We start from the raw sequence: 22193 nt of genomic DNA on the forward strand, positions 1-22193 counted from the left end.
CTAGAAAACTCAAGCACCACACGAATCACAATCCCCAGCTAATAGGGGGTATCGGAAAAGGGTTCCACTTTGAAATGATCAGGCGAAAAAATATAATAAAGCACAATGTTGACAGGATATCACTTTTTGAAGACTTTTGTTTGCGTCTTGCACGACACGACGTAAGCCATCAAGCGCGCGAGGTTTTAAAACTGCCACAATAATATCGATTTAATACTTAAATGTTAGATTAAACTATAGAATAAAAACTGATTCTAAACCACTTTCAACTTCCATTTGTTGATAGATTCAGTTCTTATATCCTGTCGGTCCATGTTTTCTACGTAAATACAGGCCCGTAGCCAGGATTTTGAGCGGGGGTGGTTCGTTTTCCATTTCAGCGGACTAAATTTCCGGTATACCCCTCTCTTCGCCTTATTACATTAGGTAATCAATACTTGAAATAAATCCAATGTTGTATTTAAAATGTTATTCATGGGTTGCTTTGTAACATATACCAATAATAATAAAAATAATTATTTTAAAAAGATTTTTATAGTCATTTTAAAGACATATTGATTTGCATGGTATATCCAACCAAACGATAAATATTTTGTATTTTGTTTACTCTGAGCGGGACTTCAAGCTGGGTGGGGGGCTCGTCCGAACCCCCCCTGGCTACGGGCCTGAAATACGACAAAGCAAATCTCAAGCTTAGCCGATCATAGGTAAGCTTATAAGTACTGTACAGCCACATACCTTCATCACAAAAAAAAAAACACCAAAAATCAAGACCGGGCCGATGAAGCAATGATTCGTGCTTTTCGATGCCCATACAAACGTGTTGGAAAAAACTTTGATTGCATTTGACTTGAATGTCGGCGTGCGAACTCCCATGAATTTCCCGCCAAACACTCTGAACACAGGGCCCCCAATAAGGAAAAGTGAAGGAAATATTTTGGGCGTAGTTTTAGCGTAGAATATAAAATTTCTGTAATCGTTCAGGTTGTATGTGGACGTTCGCTGCATTTGATTTGTAATAATTTATTTAATATATCGGTAGCAATCCTGTTATATTGGTTTCTTTATTTCCAATATGATAGTCTTTTATGAATTATAAACGAGAATGTTTCTCGGGTACCCACTAGTCATATCTAATTTTATAAACGCTAAAACCCGACAAACGCTTTACTACAGTTTTCAAGATTATGCGAACTATCGCAAACGTGAAAAGCCTTCTGGGCTTTCTTCATTCAAAATTCTTGAAGGGCTAGCACTGAAATGGTTTCAGATCACGCCACCTCTTCACAAAGCGCTGACCAATCGAAAAACACCAAACGTAATTACGTTAGTGTTTGAATGACGGCCGCCAGAAAGAGGTTAAAAATTATTGACGACAGTTCGCGGAAAATTGAAAATGGCAGTACGCAAAATGGAACACGAGGTACTATAACGCATTGTAAAATTATTCAGACAATCGCTGACACGCGTATTATGGCAGCTGAAGCTTTTGCGGCTAGACTGTCGATTTCGATTCCAGTACATATACTGCGTCACATATCGACTTTAATTTAGCTGCGCAAAAATCAAATAATAGCCGTGATCGTTTAAGCTAGGCGCACAAGGTGAAAAAAAATTCACGAGTGTACTTTGCTCGCAACCTCGTGAGGCCTAAAACTCCCACTGTGCGGATGTCGATCGAACGAAATCACATCTCTCTAGCAACTGTGGCAAAATTCTCTCCTGTTTGATCAGTGAGTTTTAACTTCTTGGGCGGCAATTCCGCGCGCACCCGGCTTTTGGCGGCAAAATAACAACAACAGCTTCTAAGTGCTAGCGAATTAGCCTGGCCGTTTTTATTTTAGAAGCGCCCCTTTTTCATTGTAATACTTTTTTCTCGTCGCTCTCTGGCGTGACTTCCGCATCATCACATACCCTCTGAAAGATGTCTTTTTGGGCTACCTATGGTACATTGTGTCAATGGTCAGCGGCTAGTCGCGTGAATCTGAATCTGCCATACTGAAGAGAGAAAGCAAAGTAACATCAAATTTCGTATCTCAGTAACGACAGAAAGACCCAATTTTTTTTCACTCCCGACAAAGAACCTTTAGGAAAAATATCCTGTCGCAAAAACCAATGTAAAAAGTTATGTTTTCGTCAGGGACGACACCTTTTGGTAGCACGTCAACCACGGGTTTTGGCGGGTTCGGTTCGAGTTCGACAACATCTTCACTCGGTTTGGGCGCGAATCCTAACCCAATGAAGGACATAGAGGTGCAGTCACCCCCAGACGACACCATCACTTCACTGAAATTCTGCCCCAAAGCGGATTTTCTGATCGCATCTTCTTGGGCAAATGATGTGAGTTCACACGTTTTTTATAACCTTAATTACAGTTTCCACGTTTTCTCATAAGTACAACATCTTTGGTTGCCCTTGGGGGTTCCATATGCATAGCTGTCAACCCAACTTGCACAGAAATCTTGTGAAATCTGGTGAAATCCAATAAATCTGTGAAACAAACCAAGAGAGCCAATGTGGGTGTATACAGAGAATGTATGAACATTTTCACAATAATGTATAGGCTTGTAATGAGATCCAAAATCTTGTGACATTCGCCTGATGCAGGTGGGTTGATAGCTATGCATATGTTGCAACGCATATTGCTTCAAGGATATCAAATGATAAAAAAGGGTAAATAAACAAAACAAATAAAGACAAGTCATTTATTTGTTACCCATCTCATATCTAATACGCTAAGGAAAAAGTATGTGCCATCTCTCACGGACAAAAGGAGCAACTAGAAAACTCAAGAACCACACGAATCACAACCCCTAGCTAATAGGGGGTATCGGGAAAGGTTTCCACTTTCAAATGATCAGGCAAAGAGAAGCTGCAATTCAACCATTTTTCTAAGCGAGAGAAAGCACTCACAAGCGTGCCATTTTGAGCTCTCCACAGAGATCCAAAAAGTATTTCTAACTCACAGCCAAAAGCACCATTGACGTCCAGAACTTTGCAAATCACAGTTAGTGTTCAGGCTAAAATAATGAAGCACAATGTTGACATGATCATTTTTTGAAGACTTTTGTTTGCGTCTTGCAGGACATTAAGCGCACGCATTTTGTAAACAATCATTTCAAAAAGGTTTTAAAACTGCCACAATAGTATTGATTAAATATTAAAATATTAGATTAAACTATAGAATAAAAACTGATTTTAAACCATTTTTAACTTCCATTTGCTATTAGATTCAGTTCTAATATCCTGTCAGTCCATGTTTTCTTTGTAAATACGACTTTACTATTAAAGAGAAAACAAATCTCAAGCTTAGCAGATCATACATAAAGCCACATACCTTATTTGTATCACATTTCACAGAAAATAGTATGGAACCTACCACCAAAAATACCACCAAGACTGGGCTGATGAAGCAAGGATTCGTGCTTTTCGATGCCCATACAAACGTGTTGGAAAAACTTTGATTGCATTTGACTTGAATGTCGGCGTGCGAACTCCCATGAATTTCCCACCAAACACTATGAACACAGGGCTCCCAATAAGGCAGAGAAAAGTGAGGGAAATATTTTGGGTGTAGTTTTTTTATTGCGTAGCATATAAAATTTCTTGCAGAATAAAATAAAGATAATTTATAATGAAACTTGATAGGTTAAATATCTGGCAGCCCAAAGGGGGGGGGGGGGGTTTAAACCCACCTAAACCCTCTCCCTAGACCTGATACTGATATTGGTTTATTTCCAATATGATAAGAGATTCTATGCTTCAATTTTTGGCAAAACATGGGAGGATACACTTTTCAAATCGAATTTATATGATCATTTTATGATCATGATGTATCTGTTTCTTTTTTCAGATCAGATAGTGGCTCTAATGTCTTTTATGAATTATAAACGTGAATGTTTCAGGGGTACCCACTAGTGAACCTCTATGGGTCCATAGATTCACCTTTCCCTTCTCTTCCCAGCAACTCTTTGCAACTCCCGAGTTAAAGCGAGGTCAGGGGCCAAGCTTCCCTATCTTGTTTACAAGATGATCTCAGTTTCACTCAGCCCAAAGAGTTTTGGTAAGACATGGGGAAGGTTAATTGAGATAGGTGTATAATTTGGGTGAAAATAAGTAGCAATTTACATAGTATCTGTTGTATATTTGCAACAAGTATTGTTTAGAAAAGTGACTCATTAGGTTAAAAGTTGGAATTTATTGAGCTTTAGGGCTACAGTGGTAATGTTTAAGTATAGCCATGGCCCTAAAGCTCAATTGTTCCAAAAGTTGCAGAGACAATCTCTTGTCTAGATAGGGGAGACATCATAGTGACAGTGGGGGTTAATATCCCTGCGGATGTACACAGGGAAAAGTGCTTACCCCCTAACTACTCTATGCACACTAGTGGCACACCCAGAGGGGGTAAAAAAGGTCCCAGGCCCAACCTGATCCTTTTGGACTGAAATTTAGAAGGGATCCAGGGGAGCTATAATCCACAATTTTCCCTATGGTACCATTGCCTACTTCAAGAAATCCATCAGCCTGTACACTGGCATCAAAGGGGTATTTGAACTTCTACAGCTGTGTGATAATTCCTATGACAATCTGGGAATGAGTTCTCAAGACTCCCTAGTGTTTGAAGTAGATATGATTGCCATGGGAATGGAGAACTGATAATCTTACTTTATTCAAACCCTGAAATCCTCTTGTTTTTCCAAGTCCTCTAATTATTCTTTTCATTACTGTACGTAAAGCACAGAAAAGGGACCCAGACAAGTTGACTCAAGTTGACAAGCTGCTCACACACTGTATTGATAAGCAAAAAAAGTAGTTTTTACTATTGTAACATCTAGAAAGATCTAAGCATATTTTTTAACTTCATAGCATTTATTTGAAAGTATCACAGGCTTCTGATGGCATCCTAGGCATGAATCAAACCATCTCAGAATTGTACTTTTGCACTTTAGGTAACACATAATACAACATAACAATAACGACATAATCTAACTGATTTTGTTATTAAGCAGCGACTTAATAACTTCTTAATAAGAACTGATTGCCACTGCTCTGGTTTCTTATTCTACTTGTGTATGCATTGCGAAAGTGCCTGGCTAGCACTTTGTGAATTTCAATTTGTGTGTTTGTCTACTCAGGTTCGGTGTTGGGAGGTTAAAGAAAATGGACAAACTGTTCCCAAAGCACAGCAGACACATACTGGACCAATACTAGACTGTACATGGCACGATGTAAGTTAGAAATGAAAGGAGAAGTGATTAATCTATTATTTTGTGCATGCTAATATGCTGCCTTACATTGCAGGATGGCACCAAAGTATTCACAGCCTCTGCCGACAAGCAGTGTAAGATGTGGGATCTGAACTCTAACCAGGCTGTTCAAGTAGCCCAGGTGCAAACTTTGCTATTTTTGTCTCATGTCAATGCCATTCTATGCGCATGCATGAGTTTGTGATGTCATTTCTGTCATTTTAACTTCTTACACATTTTTTTACAATATTTAACATGGTATCTTTACAGGACAGATGCATATATCAATGTTGTATCTAATGCAGATCATAATGTACTTTTTTTCTGACCCTTCTTTATGCCTTTTTAGCATGACGCACCTATCAAGACATGCAACTGGATACAAGCACCTAATTATAGCTGCCTTATGACAGGAAGCTGGGACAAGAAGCTCAAGTTCTGGGACACAAGGTCACCTAACCCTATGCTGAGTATAGACCTCCCTGAAAGGTGTTACTGCGCTGATGTGGTGTACCCCATGGCAATTGTTGGGACCGCCCAGAGGGGAATCATTTGTTATCACCTAGAAAACCAACCATCTGAGTATAAGGTAGAATATTATTCCTAGAGGCATGACCACAATTTATTGAAAGGGGTGCAAAGGTATAGACATTTTAGAAAAAATTGGAAAATCTTATTGTTCTTCAATAAAAACGATTTCTCAATTGCTGGCCAAAGGGGAATTAGTTTTATTCATTGTCTTGTTTTGGTTGCCTGTTTAATACACTAGTAAAGTGATTAATTATTTTTTCTTTTTATAGAGAATGGACTCACCTCTAAAATATCAGGTAAAGATAATTGTTTCTTGTAAATGCTGCACATCATACAATAGCTACAGGCCTAAAGCCACTCTGTTTGATTGGAAATTGTTTCTTAACACTTGGAAAAGAAGTGCAGTGATTAAAAATTTGAGCATAACTTCCCCTGTTTAGGTGACACTTTAATATACTGTGATCTGTTCCTTTTATTTTCATAGAATCGATGTGTGAGTATCTTCAGAGACCCAAAGAAAAACAATCAGCCAGTTGGGTTTGCTCTAGGATCTGTAGAGGGAAGGGTTGCAATTCAGTATATTCAGCCAGAGACAGCGTAAGTCCATTCAACTAGACTTTTAAGCATTATTTTGGGTTGAAGTCCTAATTAAAGCAAACATCTAACTAAAAGCTATACGTCGTTTTACAGCTTAATACAGTTCTCTTAGACTGTTTGTTTATTTTCTCACACAATTTTGAATGTTTACAGAACACTTCAATTTTCTTGAAATCTGCTAATTGGTAATACTTTTTTTAACTGTCTGATTCTGAAGCAAATTTGCAAGCTCATACAATAGTCTAGATGTACATAAAATTCTGATTGGCCTTTTGTGGCCAAAATCACATTAAATGGCTTGCTGATATTTGCTTTAATCCAATGCAAGTGGCAGTAATTATTAACTGTAGTTTATTTTACTTATTTACAGTAAGGATAACTTCACCTTCAAGTGTCATCGTTCTAATGGCACTAATGTACAAGATATTTATGCTGTAAGTGATATTTATTAATACATGGTTTATATTCTTGCTATTTTTTTTTTCATGAGTTACGCTTGAGTTGGAGCCATGCTCTGTTGTGTCAACCTTACCGCTATTTCAATATGTGTTATAGTGGTAGAAGCATTATAAATAAATAAATAAATAAATAAATAAATAAATAAATAAATAAATAAATAAATAAATAAATAAATAAATAAATAAATAAATAAATAAATAAATAAAGTAAAAACCAGTAAGCATTTAGATATAAGCATGAAAAATGTGAGAGTAATTTTGAAGGGCAGTCTGGTGGTGCAGTTTGCATACCATTGTTCTGTTCTATTACACGAGCTTTACCACTTGGTTGTGGGTGGGATTTCGAGTTCTGATGTAAGCTGAGTTGGTAAGCTTTGAGAAGCCTAAAGTTCCTTGCAAATGCTGGCAAGAGGCTGGCGAGATAAGGCTGGTGCTATTTGTATGCCATGTGGGAAGGTCTTGCAAGATGCAACATTTTCTTGTGGTCAGTTGAGCAGGACTGAGCCAACAATGCAGGCTTATCTTTGGCACAGTTTTCACACGCCGTAAGGCGACTTCACATGTCACTGACTCTACTGTATGTCCTTTTTGTAATTCAGCTTTCTGGCAGGGAGTAGGGTGATAACCGTTTAATTTTATTTGAAAATTAACTCATTTATTTTCTCCTTAACTGTATGTAGGTGAATGACATTGCCTTCCATCCTGTGCACCACTGTCTCCTCTCAACTGTCGGCTCTGATGGCAAGTTTAGCTTCTGGGATAAAGATGCAAGAACTAAACTTAAGGTAATTATACCTATTAAAGTATATAATACCTTTTTTTCTTGTCAGTTTGTATCCACATTAGGCTTACTGCTTGCATAAAGAACTACTTTCCACAGGACGATAGCCAGTGCCTCATGAGGCAACCCTATTTCCTCGTTCATGAACTCACTGAATATGACATAAGTTTTGAGCTTGCCTCTCTCATAGTTAAACCATCTTGACAGAAGTGATTGCAGAACATAGGTCTATATGCAACAAACATGTATAAGAAACTTACAGACTTTCTAAAAATCTCCAAATGTACTCATTTACCTTCCAGACATCGGAGCAACTCAACCTTCCCATAACAGCATGCTGCTTTAACTCCCAAGGCACTATTTTTGCATATGCGGCTGGATATGACTGGTCCAAGGTGAGAACCATACCACACAGATCTCTTCCAAAAAATTATCCCTTCTTCTATCAGTATCTATTCCAATATAATGATATCACACAGACCCCTTATGCTATTATTCCCCCTGCTGCACTCCCCTGCTTTCAGGGCAGTTGAAAGCCATACTTGATAATATTACACACAAATACCTTATTCCTATTCTATTCTCCCTGCCAGTGATGTAGTAGAAGATATCACCCTTCACCCTTCCCTGTCTTCCTTGAAGAAAAATGTCTCAGTTGAATACCAGACACTGATGTGGGGAATAATGTTGGTACCCTTTTAGTCTCCCTCATTGGGTTAGAATCACACATACGCTTGTCTTATAACTTAAGTGTAAAATTTGCCCAAGTGATATTATACCTCAGGAACTTTTAGGTCCTCAGCTGTTAAACCAAAAAAAAAAAAAAGAGATTCACTTATAGAACAAGCATTTTCGACTTTTGTGCCCGCCTCACCCGGACTATTTACATAGGGACGTAACCTGTTATATTTGATATTTTTATCGCAGGGCCATGAGTACTTTAACCCACAGACCAAACCAAAGATTCTTTTAAGAAGCTGTACCGATGAGCTCAAGCCAAGGAAGAAGTGAGAAAAATCAAGCCCCCTCTTCACTATCCCATTAAACAAGAATCGTACAATGCAAGTGTTCTTCGTGTCATGTGTATAGTACAGATTATAGGCAATACTGGTAAGAGATGTCTAAACGTCTCTTAATACCGCAGTACTGTTCTGGTCATTTTAATGTTAGCTTGCATCTCTGTGCATACGATAACTTACACGGAGAAGTAGATTGTATAAAAAAACGGCAAATAAAGTGGTTTTCATATTAGTAGAGCTTATAGTATCACTAGACAAGAAAAGCGATGGACAGACAGAGAGTCGGGCAAAAAAAGAGACAGCGAACGGGCAAGAGATGGATGGATGGACAAACAAACAAGACAGACAGACGGATCAACTGAAGGATAGACATAGGCAAACAGAGAGACAAATTATGATACGGACGGACGGACGGAAAAATAGACGGACAAACAAGGCAGGTAGACGGATAAACTGACGGATAGACAGAGGCGAACAGAGAGACAAAATATGATACGGACGGACGGACAAATAGACGAACAAACAGATAACCGACGAAGGTGAATGAATAGATTTGAAAAGAAGCAGACTATTTAATGTCATCCTCGAACTTAATTCTCATGAAACATTCAAGGACAGACCACTGTAAAAAAAATCTCATTAATTTTGCTGTTCACGATGTGCGTATGTTTGCATGGTAATACTTTTATTCGAACAGGGGCAAACACTCTTTTTTATGTATAAAAACGTTTAATTTTCAGTTGAGGCTTGGCCATTTGAAAGTGTTCTTAAAGATGCTTTAATTTTAGGGTATATAAAAATGTAATAACTAGTGAACTATTAGGAGTTAATTACACATAATATTTGAGGCTCCCTGTTTTTATGAACACAATTTGATTCTGCATTTTAGAACGCTTCAGACTAAAAAAAACCCAATGTTTTGCTGCTATCTGAGTCCCAACATGTTCTTAGCATGTTCTTAAAATTTGGTGAAATCTCAGGCTGGACGTTCTTATAAAAATGTTGTTTTATAAAAATAAGTGTGTATCACGCAATTTAATTGCGAATCCATTCTAAACACCTTGTGGGATTACGAATGACTTTTAAAGATTTTTATAAACAATTCTATTGTCATTATATTTGGTCACGGGTGAATGACACTTCATTCTCAACCCTTTCTTGTTCTAGCAGGATCTGTTTGTATTTGAAAGTCATTCTCTCTGTGTGTCTGTTTGCTAAACAAAATTAGTATCAAACCCTTCTGATTACATTGCGTATGGTATTACGAGCGTCAGCACACTAATTGAGTATCGATATATTCTTTGCGCACATTCCTATACTCAAGTCACGCGATTCCTTCGCCTGAATTCTTACTGCATTAATCTTGTGATTATTTAATTGTCGCTTCTCGGAGACGCGTTAAGCCGTAAAGGTGCCGTATGTCGTCTTGATAGCGTAGGATGTTGCTGCGTATTCGTGATTTTCATCAATCTTGTCCCTTGAGCAATAAGAGGTGAATCGGAACGAAGCTCGGATCCCGCTAGCATTTGCGTATCGCGACCTCGCGGAGTCTGCGAAGTCTCCAGATTAAATCTCACTCCTTTATGATGATGGTTTACTTTTTCAGTGGTATGTTCAAAGTCAATGGTCGGAACTTTCAAAGCCTTTTTAACAGCTAAGTTCCCGGGAGTAGAGGAACATGTTTGACAAGGGGTGCTAATTCTGGGTGTCTCTCGTGGACTATTTCTTGTTCGTGACATAGGACTTTTTACGCCTTCCTTCTGTCTTATCTCAAATCGATGCTGCAAAGTTGCTGATCTCGTAACAAAAGAGGGTTCATCTTGTTCTTCAGACGTGGCTACGCGAGCAGGAGCGCTTGTGGCTCGCCTGCGCGCCTCACTTAGCTGCGGCAGACTTGCTCGCGTGCGGATACCATTAATTTGATCCAATCTTCTCATGAACACCTGTGTATCTTTATCCATCTCTCGGATTCGTACGCTTTTATCTTTCTCAAGCTGCCTCAGTGCGAGTCTCAAACGCGTCTGATGGACAACATTTCTTTTGAGCGCGGCTGCTTCGTCCGGAGAAGCCATTTTTCCCTATATAGTCTGGATTCTTCTCGTATATAAAAATTGACCCGTAAAAAATAAACCCCAACAATAGGAGTTACTGTACTGTGCTAATAATTATGTCTTGTTCAGTGTCAAACCACCGAATCTTAAACAACGCCATTTTCCATAGTCGGAGGTCGAATGAGATGAAATAAGCCAGCCGTTTTTGCGATGGTGCATTTTAAGATTGTCATTTACAGACTGATGACCCTGAGTCCGTAAAGTATTGATTACCATCCAGTCGATGATAACGTTGTCATGATTTGTTTCTATGGCGACAGACAATGAATGGATTGGTTTTGACGCGTTATTATTGTCGCCTGTTGGCAATGCGCCCCGAGGTTACTGAGGCTGTACTTGGGTATCCATTAATTAGTTGTGAATTGGAGTATTTAGTTAGTTAAAACAGCATTGTCACCAGTTTACTTCCGGCCGATTACGTAACAATCTCTGATGATTTTTAACGGAAACTGCGGAAAATATTACAAAATGTTAAAAGCAGTGTGTCTTTTGGAAGTTTCTTAGAGGATTTGACTGATAATTTAGAGCGGATGACCCGTTTTATAGCGCGGATTCTAATAGATTCTTTTGTCTTTTGACGGTTGAGGTTTCCGACGGACTTCCGGAAGTAAACTGGTGACAATGCGGCTTTAAAGCGTAGTTCATCTGTTACGGGCAATATGTCACATTTTGTCTGGCATGCGTGTGGGAGGGAACATGCAGGATTTTTAAAGAGCCCTTGTCAGCCACACATTTGTTATTGTTTTCATTCAAAATTGGAATAAAATTATTTGAAAAAATATAACGAAAAAAAGTTTTATACCGTATCCGACAATTTTGATCTAAAATTAGCCGATGGAAATGGATGCTTCTCGCACTATATTTTCCTAGGATAACAAAATCATCAGCACATACTATAAGCTGCTCTGTAAGCTGCGCTCTTCGGCCTTCGTTCCGATGTCAGGGACCCAGGATTTTTCTTGGGGGGGGGGGGGGGGGGGGGGGGAGGGGTGCGAAATCCCAAAAAGTGGACCTAATTTTTCCGGGTGGGGGTGTGGGGGGAGTTTTCTGAACACCCCCCCCCAAAAAAAGATTTTTTATGCCTTTGCATGATTGCCACGGGATGTTTATTGTCGGATTTGGCTACATACCAGAGTGATCTAGCTTAATCTTTATAGTTTTGTCTACAAATAGCATGTCTATTGAGAACCGAAAGTGGACCTTCGGCCCTTGTGGGGGTGAGGGGGGGGGGGGGGGGGGGGCAGAAAGTGATGGTGGGGGCGGAGGGGAGGCAAGATGATATCCGGGGAAAGGAGTGATATCGGGAAATGAATAAGACACCCCCTACCCCCAATCCAAACACACACACAAACAAAAAACAAACAAAAAAAATTATATGTACTGCTACTTAAAATATATTATTTGTAAACCGTGTATATACTATGAAGATTAAAGATGCCCGGTTCAGTTATTAAATCTATTTGATTACTGGAACAATATGACGTCATCCGAGACAACCCGTTTACCCCTGGCCATTTAGGTGCGAACACAGGTGTAGCAGTCTATTTCGCGACACGGCGGGCCAGAATCGCGTCTACAGGCCCGGTGCTCCCTTGTGAGGTTACTAGGCATACTGTGTCACCATGTCGGCTGGCATCGGCTTTGGGCGAGAAAACTGAGCGGCAACGTGCAACAATCTGACAGTAAAACAGTAAGGCATTTATATCCTTACTGTGCTCTGAGACCTAGTGGTCCTCCCACATAAACCTGCCACTAGGGAGACGGAAAAACCTGAAGAACCCGCCACAATTAACTTCATGGTTTTCTTGGTCACTTGATATTTTGAATGAACCATAGAGTTTATCATTAGCGTGATCCACGGGTAACTTGTCCAAAGGATGTGATCCCTTTTTTAAATATCAGGTTATAATCGCAATTAATTGCCAAATACAATTCAGTCAGACCGTTTGCATGTAGATCGATGGGATTTTTGTAATAAAAGATTGAGAAGTAGCAATGAAATGATAGTCGCTTTCATATGTCATAAATTCTTGCTCGTCTAAGAGGGCAACTGTCCTCCAACCCCCCCCACCCCCACCCCCACAGACACACATGCAAACACACACGCTTGCAAGCTACGGCCCTGGATTGAGCTCAATAACAGAGTTGAGGACGACTGCTTAGCAGTAGCAGGCGAGACTAAGGAAGCTTGGATAACACAGGCGACTCTTTTCAAGGTTACTGTTGATCATGTTTGGTCATCCACCTCGATATCATCTATGTAAGAGCAGACTTGTCATCGGACCGTTCGACCGACAAGAATATCGCACTGCAGCTGCAGAATACTGTCACTTTTCAGGGGCGTAGCAAGGGTGGTGGCCTAGAGGGGCCTGTATCACCCATAAATGTAATAACACCCATAAATGTTATAACAACCATAAATGTAATAACACATCGCCCATAAATGTAATAAACAGTCAACCATAAATGTAAGAACACGTCGCCCATAATGTTATAAACCACGTTAATTATAAATGTAATAACACGACGTTAAAAAAATGTTATAAATTATAATTTTTACTCGTAGAAACAACATTAGACAACCACACTTGGCGGATGTCTTGTAGGTGTCAAGGGGGGTGCAACGATATGTCAACTCAGCATGACGTCATCGATGACGTCATTAAAAAAATGGCTATACACATATCTTATCATAGAAACATAATAAGAAACATAATATTTCGGTCTAATGTTGTTTCTATGAGTCGAAATTATAAGTTATAACATTTATGGGCGACGTGTTATTACATTTATGTAATAAATGTAAATTTCTGTACCCACAATCCTACCAAGCTCAACTTCTGTTTCATCAGTTGGAAAAAACTAAACATTTCTAAATAAACCCAAATGAGAGCCAGCTAGCAGGGTTTTTGAATTTGGTTTGATTATACGGCAAACTGGCGCAATCCTAGTTTTTAGTTTCCGTTTTTTTAAGAAAAGAGATGAGGGTCCAAGGGAAAGAACCTTCTGCGCAGCGCAGAGCTTTCTATGTTCGCTCGTTTTCTTTGCTTCACGCGGACTCATGGTTACCCTGTGGTAGCTAAATGACGTCATACGTTCGCCTCCAAGTGAACAGCAATAAACAACGGGAAGCAATTTCCCACGGACGTAGATTGTGGTCGAGTCCGCGGACTCCCAGCGGTCATACCCAACCTCACAGCCGGAATTTTCCGATCACCATCTCCGGAAAGTGCGAGATTGTCGGAGAAATCCAAGATGGCGACTTTTGTGTGTGGTGACAGACTATATAAATATCTAGTCTTAGTCTACTCAATTTAGTTAGTGTTTATTAATTTATATGTCGTCAGGCAGATTAAAAAATTAAATGAGCAAGAACGGACGAGTGAGTCAGCCAATTAGTTTCCTAATCACGACTTAGGAACGCGCGGGTTCGTTGTTTTGCGTTTTATCTCTGGTAATCATAACCGTAAACGTTTAGCAGGTGTGTATTCAGAATTAGCTGAAGGGGAAGTGGAGGGGTTGCGCAGGTATCATATAATACCTATCTGAAAAAAATGCCAATTCATGATGTAATTTCTGTAGACTCTTCTGTGAGTTTTCATTGAAAATTTTAAAGTACTTATAATGAGTTACTTATGATGACGAGTAAAGCGGCGTAGCCAGGATTTTTAACAGAAGGGCCCCGCTGGGCCACCCCCCTGGCTACGCCCCTGGAGTATATATATCCATGTAAACCCTCAAAATTAATTGATATAGAAAAAGAAAAGCAGGCACCAAAGACATGTTGCATTGTGAATAAAACTTCATATGCTAAGATGTACCCATTAAAGTAAGTAAAATAAGTACTCAATTAAGCTTACGCTAATAACTTTAGTGAAATAGAACAAAGAAAAAAAAGTAAAAGCACCAGCGAGCTGTCATGGTTCAAAGTTATATAAGATCAGATACATTATCAGAAAATTTAAATGAAAATGGTTGTAAAATTTCATTCAGCATACAACAAAGGCAGGAATTGTCTCTCTTACTCGTATGGGCACATAAGAGAGAGACGTAACTCTTTTGTCGTATGGCCGCAATCTTCTTTTATGATGCTCGATTCCGAAGATGTTTATTCGGAAGTTTCCGATTGAGAGGTTGGGAATGACCGCTGCAAGGCCGCGGACTCGACCACAATCTACGTCCGTGGGAAATTGATTCCCAATGCAAAATTGATTCCCAATAAACAATATGGCGTTTGACTTTATGACCAAATCAGAGGCCTTCTCGCGGGTATTTGACAAATACGACACAAATTTCCTCGGCGAACTTACGGCAGAGCAACTGCAGCAGCTGCATGCAGAGTTTAGGGACGGCGGAGTTAGTTTAGCCCAAGTAAAAGCTTCGATTCGCGAAGTGTGTGCAACAGAAACTTGCGACAAAGATGAACTTTTTGATGTGTTAAACGAGGTGGATCGAAGGTATTTTCTCGCGAGAGATTTGAGCTGGGAGTTTGCTATGATAGATAGAGAACAGAAAGGGACTATAAGCGAACGTAGTGCAAGGTTTTTATTTCAAGCCGTTCACGATGATTTCTTCTCGCCTAAAAGATTCGCAAAATTCCTGCGTAGTCGCGCTGCCCCTGGGACCGGGGTCAGCTTTGCTGAGATCGAGGTCCCACTTTGTGATATTCCAACGCTAGATTGGTTAGAAGAGGAAAAGGAGGACGAGGATAGACAGAAAGAGGAGCTTTTAAAGCTTCAAAGAGAAGAGGAAAGGCTAGCAGAGGAAGCGCGCAAGAAAGCAGAAGCGAAGGCGAGGTTTGAACAAGAGGCCGAAAGACGACGTAGGGAAGCAGAGAAAAGAAAAGCAGAGGAGGAAGAGGCAAGGCGAAAGGCGGATGAGTTGGAAAAAATAAAGCGGCAGCAAGAGGATGAAGAAAGGTTGAAAAATCAGCGCCTTGATGAAGAGCGCAAAAAACTAGAAGAAGAGGAGGCTTATTTGATGGAGGAAGAGCGAAAAAGAAAGGAAGAAGTAGAAAAGAAAAGAGAAGAGGAGGAAAGAAAGAAAAGAGAAGAAGAGGAAGCTGCCCAGAAATGGAAAAAAGAAGAACTACTTCGTCAGCAACAACTTGAGAGAGAGAAAGAAGAGCAAGGTAAAAATACTATTTTTAGGGTTATACTGTAATGCACTAGTCAATTGAAACCCCCATCCCCATGGTCCCAGGGAAGGGTGGGGAATTAGACTTTGACCCTGTACAAGACAGAGAAAATCCCCCACCCCTTCGGGACAAAACTGCAGCATCCCTACCCCTTGGGATGCTAACTATAGGCAACTACCTGGCATTTAATACAACAAGTCATCTGAAATAAGCTTTTTTAATCTTTCAAAGCCAGCACACTTCTGCAGGCACATTTAGTACTAATGAAGATAACAGTTACCCAAAAAATATAAAAAAAATTGATTATCTTCATCTGGTGTTTAGCTATCATTCATATTTGTTTTCACACATTTTGTCATGCAGCTACAGTAGTAAAACCAGAAACTGACATGACTTTTGCAAAGTACATTTGTGATGTTATTCATTTGTCCCTAAGCCCCAAGGTGTAATTTTCCACCCCTTTGGGACAGATTCTTGTTCAAAAGTGCTCTAAGCCCCCATGTTAACCCCACACTTCCCCACACTTCCCCGGCCCCCTCCCTCTCCAGAAATTAAAAGCAATGACTGAGTTGAAAATCGAATTTGTGTATTAAAGGTTAGTGTACATATCTGACTTAACTCTGTTTGATTCATGGTTATCCTGGATGCTTTTAATGTGATGCATCAATGTATTCCATATTCTGTTTTTCAAAATTTGTAATAAATAATGCAAAATTCTGTAACCACAGAAAGGGCGGAGAGGTTACAGCGGGAGCGTGAGGAAGCCATGGAGGCAGAGGATCTAGCAGAAGAGGCAGCTGAAGCTGAGGCTGCTGCTGCAGAGGCCGCTCGGAAGGCTGCAGAGGAAGCCAAGCAGGCGACAGATGGAGCAAGTCATAAGGCGGCTGAGGAGGCTCAGAAGAAAGCTCTTGCTGAGGCTATGAACAACAAGGAGAAAAGATTGAGAGCTAATCTCAAGGCAGCTAATAAGTCCAGGAAAACAGAAAAACTAGAACCTGCCATCAAAGATGGAAAGGCAGCAAAAATGCCTGGTAAGAAAACAGTCATCAAGTTTTTTTTTTTTCATACTAGAGGTATTCATAGTTCAACAATCTTCATTGTTTTGTTATCTGTTTAAAAATCCGTTTATCAGGTTTAAAAAAAGACATTGATGAGGCTGAAAACACCCTTAAGAATGTTAAGGCAGGAAAGGCTCTCAAAGATGCAATCAACCGCAGAAACCTGCAAGACATTGAGAAGTCCATGTCATTTATTCGTAAGAGTGGCTGGGAGGCTGACTGGGGTCCTGAGCTGAAAGAGGGTGAGAAGATGGCAAATCGCCTGCGAAGGCTGGAGAGGATACGGGCAGAGATTCTTGAGCTGAAGCAAAGTGTCATCTCGGAGATCAGGAGTTACTCCAATCCCCCGCCTGCTGTTCACAAGGTGTGTTAATTTGCAAATTATAATCAGTTGCCAAGGGAATGGGGTATTCTGATGTTTTTGGTATATTAAGATAAATGGTTCTACTGTGAACAGGCTGCTGTAGTGTTTAGTATTAAACAGTGTCGTTATTAACAGGGTGCTACTGTAAAAAGGCTTACTGTAGTTTATCTGTAATATATAAGATAAACAATGTCCTTATTTACAGGATACTACTGTAAAAAGGCTAACTGTAGTTTATCTGTAATATATAAGATAAACAGTGTCCTTATTAACAGGATACTACTGTAAAAAGGCTAACTGTAGTTTATCTGTATTATATGGGATAAACAGTGTCCTTATTAACAGGGTGCTACTGTAAAAAGGCTAACTGTAGTTTATCTGTATTATATGGGATAAACAGTGTCCTTATTAACAGGGTACTACTGTAAAAAGGCTTACTGTAGTTGTTAGTATATAAGATAAACAGTGTTCTTTTTAACAAGGTTACACTGTAAAAAGGATACTTCCCTATATCAAGCTATGAATCAACACAAGGACAAACACAAAGAGCAAAAGGGCTAATGCTGGTAACTGTTTTACATAGGTGTGCAACATACCTTTTTAACCTTGTGTTCAGTTATAGCTTCTCTGCACCATGCCTATGCAGACCATGTAGGTTTTCTACAGTTGTCTGTAGTCTTTCTAGTTATACCAACTTTTGTATAACACACATTATGTCTTACTGTATTAGTTTCTAATGTTGATTATTTCTTGCAGGTTATGATAGCAGTATACTTGTTACTTGGGTACAAGGAGAAGCCATTGCTTGAATGGAAGCATATGCAGGCATTGCTAGGCAAGACAGGCAAGGAGGGTTTGAAGCGCCAGGTGACCACTCTAGATCCTCTAAAGGTAGAGATGGAGCAGGCAGACTATGCAGACAGCAGTTATCTGAACGAACTGGACCTCGAGATCATCAGGGACATAAGTGCTGGTGCCGCCACATTTTATGCATGGGTGAGTTAGTGTATTCTGAAACCCTCAGCCATCTGTAGGTAGGGTACAGTAGAACTTCCATGTTACAAACAATGTTCAGTGCTGTGCCAATTTACAATACTTCCAGTCGATTCCTTACTATATCGGACCAACGGAAACCTTTACCAACAAAAAAAATCTATTTGAATCCATGTCATTGAACAGGCCATCCGCTATAAATTATTAATTGCATTCTGGAAGATGCTTTCAATAGACACACTATATTTATAATTTTGACATCTTTTTTGTGTTTTCCATTAAAACAGAAGTATGCAATTAACACTTTAAATGTCCTTTGAGAAGGATTAATTTAAAGAGTTTTGAATTATTTTACTTCTGGACTTTAGAAAATGCCTGTTATAGAGGTTGTCCTCTTAATCATTATATTTTCACCTTGTTTCAAAACCTCAGCCATTGCAAGGTTGTGCCTAAACCTACTATTATTTGCCTTTTAATTTATGAAAAACTATACATCATAAATCTTAATGGAAAACTTCACCATTTATATGTTTTCTCACAGGCAACTAACATGATTGAAGAAGTCCATGCTGTTGCTGATCAAAAAGAAAGACTGTTAGAGGAAGAAAAGGTTCGCCTGAAGGAAGAAGAAGAGGAGAGGAAGAAGCAAGAGGAGAGAAAAAAGGCTAAAGAAGCAGGAAGGAGACCATCTCCTGTCAAAAGAGTTTCCAGAATTCCAGGCAATGACCAGCCAAGGGTTTCCCGAGAGGACAGTAGGACACGCAAATCCTCGCGCGATAATGGAGATAAGAACCAAGAAGGAAGAAGCAGGACCCTGTCAAGAGGACGAGAACCAACAAAGACTTCTCTGAGCAAGTCTCCAGCCAGACCTGGTGTGGCAAAGAGGTCAAGTAGTCTTCAAGACTACAGTAAATGATGAAGTCTCCAGCCAAAACTGCTGCAGCTATAAGTACTAGTCAATTTATTAGCTGAATTTCAATACCTGACTTGAAACAGTGCAGTAGTTACAGAATAAAATTGTTTTTCTTTAGAGCTTTGTACTAGGGGGGGAGGGGATCCTTTTAAATGAAAACTTGAACAAAAATTACTTTATTTGTTCCAAAGCATTTGCATTGAAAAACTTTTATTTTTGCTAAATGCATGTGAAAGCAAAACAAATTCAGTGAATTCAATGAAGGCGGGCACTCCCATAGCGCCCTCAAAGTATGCTGGATCTTCGAGCATGTTACATGACACTCAAGACATCTAGTTATGTACATATATTTATTTTTCATCTTAATTTTAAAAGATATTGTACATACAGTCTGAAATTTTAAAGTGACAAACTAGCAAACAAACAACACATTTGAGAAAATTAAGAAATGCTAAACAAGTAAAGAAGTAAATGATCTGCTACACTAAATTGGTAAACAAACCCTTCCCCATACATCTTGGCTATGACTGTGTTATATGGTCGCTATTAAGAAAAATGGACACCTTTCAATCTCTCAGCATAGCCCTATGAATGGTTTTATGCTTTTTTAAAGGTTTAATGAACGGGATGTATTCTTTAAATCACATTATTTCATCACATAGAATCCAGTCATTTCAATGCATGAATCTTGAGCCAATTCCATGAGCCAAGCGTGATTCAGGGTTTTTCAACTAGTTTCAGTTTATCAGTCTGTATCCCATCCGCAAAGCCTCAGCAGCACTGTGAACATCAAGTAAACATGAGTACACTTTTCAAACTATTTGGATGGCAGAGCATAGTTCAACTTCACAATTAGATCAAGGAACAATGCAGTCAGAGTGTGGTGGTGTAGCCTGATTGTTAGATGCATATGATAGTCTGTTGCACTCCCTTAGAAATAATAAAATAAATCGTAGATAATCGCCCTCATCCCAACTAGATTCTGAATTAAGAGAGGCAGATTCAGATTTGTTGGAGTTGAAGGCATGGGAAAAGGGCTTTAGGCAGCCGCCATACAACTCCTGTCTGACCACGGATGACAGGTTAGATCAAAATTATTCATTTTTGTGGAGGAAGGAGAACCTGGAGAAAAACCCTTGGAGAAAAGGCAAGACCAATTAACTCAACCCAGTGGTGAGAGGCACAGGCACTACAGAGCGACACTGTGCCACCTAGGCTTCCTTTCTCTCTCCCCCATTTTTTGTGATGGGCAAAGTAACCCAACTAATACTGATGACTTTGCTATCTATGAGGGACTGTTATTAACTATAAGGTAAGTACACCTACCTGACAGATGCGACCAGGCCTGCAGGCATAAACTTGCCTGCCTTTATAGCCCTAGATCCCATCACACCGGCGAGAATCATAGATGACACTGAATAAAGAGGTACAGAAGAATATGAGTCTCAAAATAACAACAACACCGGCGAGAATCATAGATGACACTGAATAAAGAGGTACAGAAGAATATGAGTCTCAAAATAACAACAACAAATGAGCATTATAGTTGCATTACAGGAGTTGTTCATCCTTATCGCCTCACAACTTGCTGGTACCCTCTCCTCTGACTCCTCAACACACTCTTTCGCACACAACAAATTTCAGCTCTCTGTGAATTTGGTGGACGAAAATTGTCACTCTTTCCTTGCTCCTTTGTTTGATTTAAAAAATTGTACAAGCTCACTGACCAGGAAGATTGATTTTTATTTTAGACACGTAAAGATACAAGAAACACCCCCTTACATTCAGTGGGAACTTGGAGAAGAGTCAAGGAAGATACAGTAGGGGTCGTGCACACTAACACGCACCCAAACGTATCCGGATTCGTTCTGCCGAAAACGCATCACTTGATTCACGTCCACACTATCGCTTTTGCATCGTGTTCGCCTGGATCCAGCTGTCCACACTAACACGGGGATTCAAACGTTTGAAAATGCTGAAAGGTACAGGGTAACGTCATTTTTAGGATATGCGCATGCTCAAAGCAGTGCGCCTGCGATTTGACGCCATTGTTTTTATTTTGATACAGATTTGACCCTCCACACTACGGACCAAAGTATAAGGATTTATTTTTATTCACTTTTAATGTCGTTTTCAAAAGTATCCGGATTCGCTGGATCCAGCTTGCGTGTTAGTGTGGACGGCCCTTTAAATGGGTTTTTGAATGGGCTGGAAAAAGTCTGTGTTGATCTGTATTAATATAATGTCTGGCAAATCCATCAACGGTATTTCAAAACTTACCTAACAAAACATAAACATTTTTTGGATTCTTTGAGGTCTGGGAAGCTCCAAAAGCTGCAATACCTCCAAATCCCAAACCCATCGCAAGAGAAACAGTGCTCCCTGGGAAAATATAAGAGTTAATTCTACTGTTAAGCCAAGCACAACATCTTGTGCTCTCCATATTTTAAGTAAATCTGTTTTTATATGAATATGCCCCCCTTGCTTAATTAGTTTGCCATCTGTCAAAGTAAATCATGTGATAGTAATTAAAACTTTTTAGTCTCAAAACAGCAGTATATTATGATGGAGCCCAACCATCACGTTGAAACAATTACTACGTGAAAAAGACGAAACCAAAAAAGGTACATTTTTCCCCGCTTCTATTTCTAAGAGATGTGGCAAAGAAGCTCTTCTACCTCAACACGATGGCATGCATTATAACCCCAGGTTGCCTTGGAAGAACAAGGAGTTATGCAATAGGCAAGACTGAGATTTGCCCAGATTTGGCGTAATACTGATATTTTCTTATTACTAACCAGCCTTGGCATATCCAATTACCCCGCCAAGGGCAACAATCGCCGCAAATCCATACGAGAGGTAGTCCGGTGAAGTCATTGCCAGGACTTTGCTGTGTTCGGTGGGCATTTCGAAGGTTGACCGTGGGGGAGAAAAAGGGGGCTGGCACTAGACCGAGAGGATCGTGCTCTTCAACCGCGTGCAACA

The 22193-nt window shown here is 39.7% G+C and overlaps 3 protein-coding genes across 3 annotated transcripts; 2 read left to right on the forward strand and 1 right to left on the reverse strand.

Moving 5' to 3' along the window:
• Positions 1–1965: 1965 nt before the first annotated feature.
• LOC5519664 (mRNA export factor) lies at positions 1966–8864 on the forward strand. The gene is made up of 10 exons (XM_001639489.3): positions 1966–2340; positions 5136–5228; positions 5302–5388; positions 5596–5835; positions 6047–6073; positions 6262–6374; positions 6745–6808; positions 7513–7617; positions 7916–8008; positions 8541–8864. The coding sequence occupies exons 1-10, from the start codon at positions 2128–2130 to the stop codon at positions 8622–8624; spliced, it is 1119 nt and encodes a 372-aa protein (XP_001639539.3). The 5' UTR covers positions 1966–2127; the 3' UTR covers positions 8625–8864.
• A 6065-nt stretch (positions 8865–14929) lies between these two features.
• On the forward strand, positions 14930–20170 carry LOC5519754 (trichohyalin). Its single transcript, XM_032364448.2, has 5 exons — positions 14930–15874; positions 16609–16911; positions 17013–17302; positions 18059–18298; positions 18837–20170. Exons 1-5 carry the CDS (start codon positions 14971–14973, stop codon positions 19209–19211), a joined length of 2112 nt encoding a protein of 703 aa, XP_032220339.2. The 5' UTR covers positions 14930–14970; the 3' UTR covers positions 19212–20170.
• On the reverse strand, positions 19542–22154 carry LOC5519665 (transmembrane protein 14C). Its single transcript, XM_048726128.1, has 4 exons — positions 22007–22154; positions 21489–21590; positions 20535–20622; positions 19542–19988 (listed from the first exon to the last, which is right to left on the reverse strand). The coding sequence occupies exons 1-4, from the start codon at positions 22113–22115 to the stop codon at positions 19946–19948; spliced, it is 342 nt and encodes a 113-aa protein (XP_048582085.1). The 5' UTR covers positions 22116–22154; the 3' UTR covers positions 19542–19945.
• Positions 22155–22193: the final 39 nt, after the last annotated feature.

Source organism: Nematostella vectensis, chromosome 4, assembly GCF_932526225.1.
Source record: "Nematostella vectensis chromosome 4, jaNemVect1.1, whole genome shotgun sequence".
Taxonomy (NCBI): Eukaryota; Metazoa; Cnidaria; class Anthozoa; order Actiniaria; family Edwardsiidae; genus Nematostella; species Nematostella vectensis.

Coding starts and splice junctions, on each gene's coding strand:
- LOC5519664 (XM_001639489.3), top strand. CDS start 2,128: ATGTTTTCGTCAGGGACGACACCTTTTGGTAGCACGTCAACCACGGGT. Junction 6,074..6,261: donor ACTCACCTCTAAAATATCAG/GTAAAGATAATT, acceptor TTATTTTCATAG/AATCGATGTGTGAGTATCTT. Junction 6,809..7,512: donor ATGTACAAGATATTTATGCT/GTAAGTGATATT, acceptor AACTGTATGTAG/GTGAATGACATTGCCTTCCA.
- LOC5519754 (XM_032364448.2), top strand. CDS start 14,971: ATGGCGTTTGACTTTATGACCAAATCAGAGGCCTTCTCGCGGGTATTT. Junction 16,912..17,012: donor AAAGGCAGCAAAAATGCCTG/GTAAGAAAACAG, acceptor TCCGTTTATCAG/GTTTAAAAAAAGACATTGAT. Junction 18,299..18,836: donor CCGCCACATTTTATGCATGG/GTGAGTTAGTGT, acceptor GTTTTCTCACAG/GCAACTAACATGATTGAAGA.
- LOC5519665 (XM_048726128.1), bottom strand. CDS start 22,115: ATGCCCACCGAACACAGCAAAGTCCTGGCAATGACTTCACCGGACTAC. Junction 21,591..22,006: donor AATTGGATATGCCAAGGCTG/GTTAGTAATAAG, acceptor ATATTTTCCCAG/GGAGCACTGTTTCTCTTGCG. Junction 19,989..20,534: donor GGCCTGGTCGCATCTGTCAG/GTAGGTGTACTT, acceptor TGATGTTCACAG/TGCTGCTGAGGCTTTGCGGA.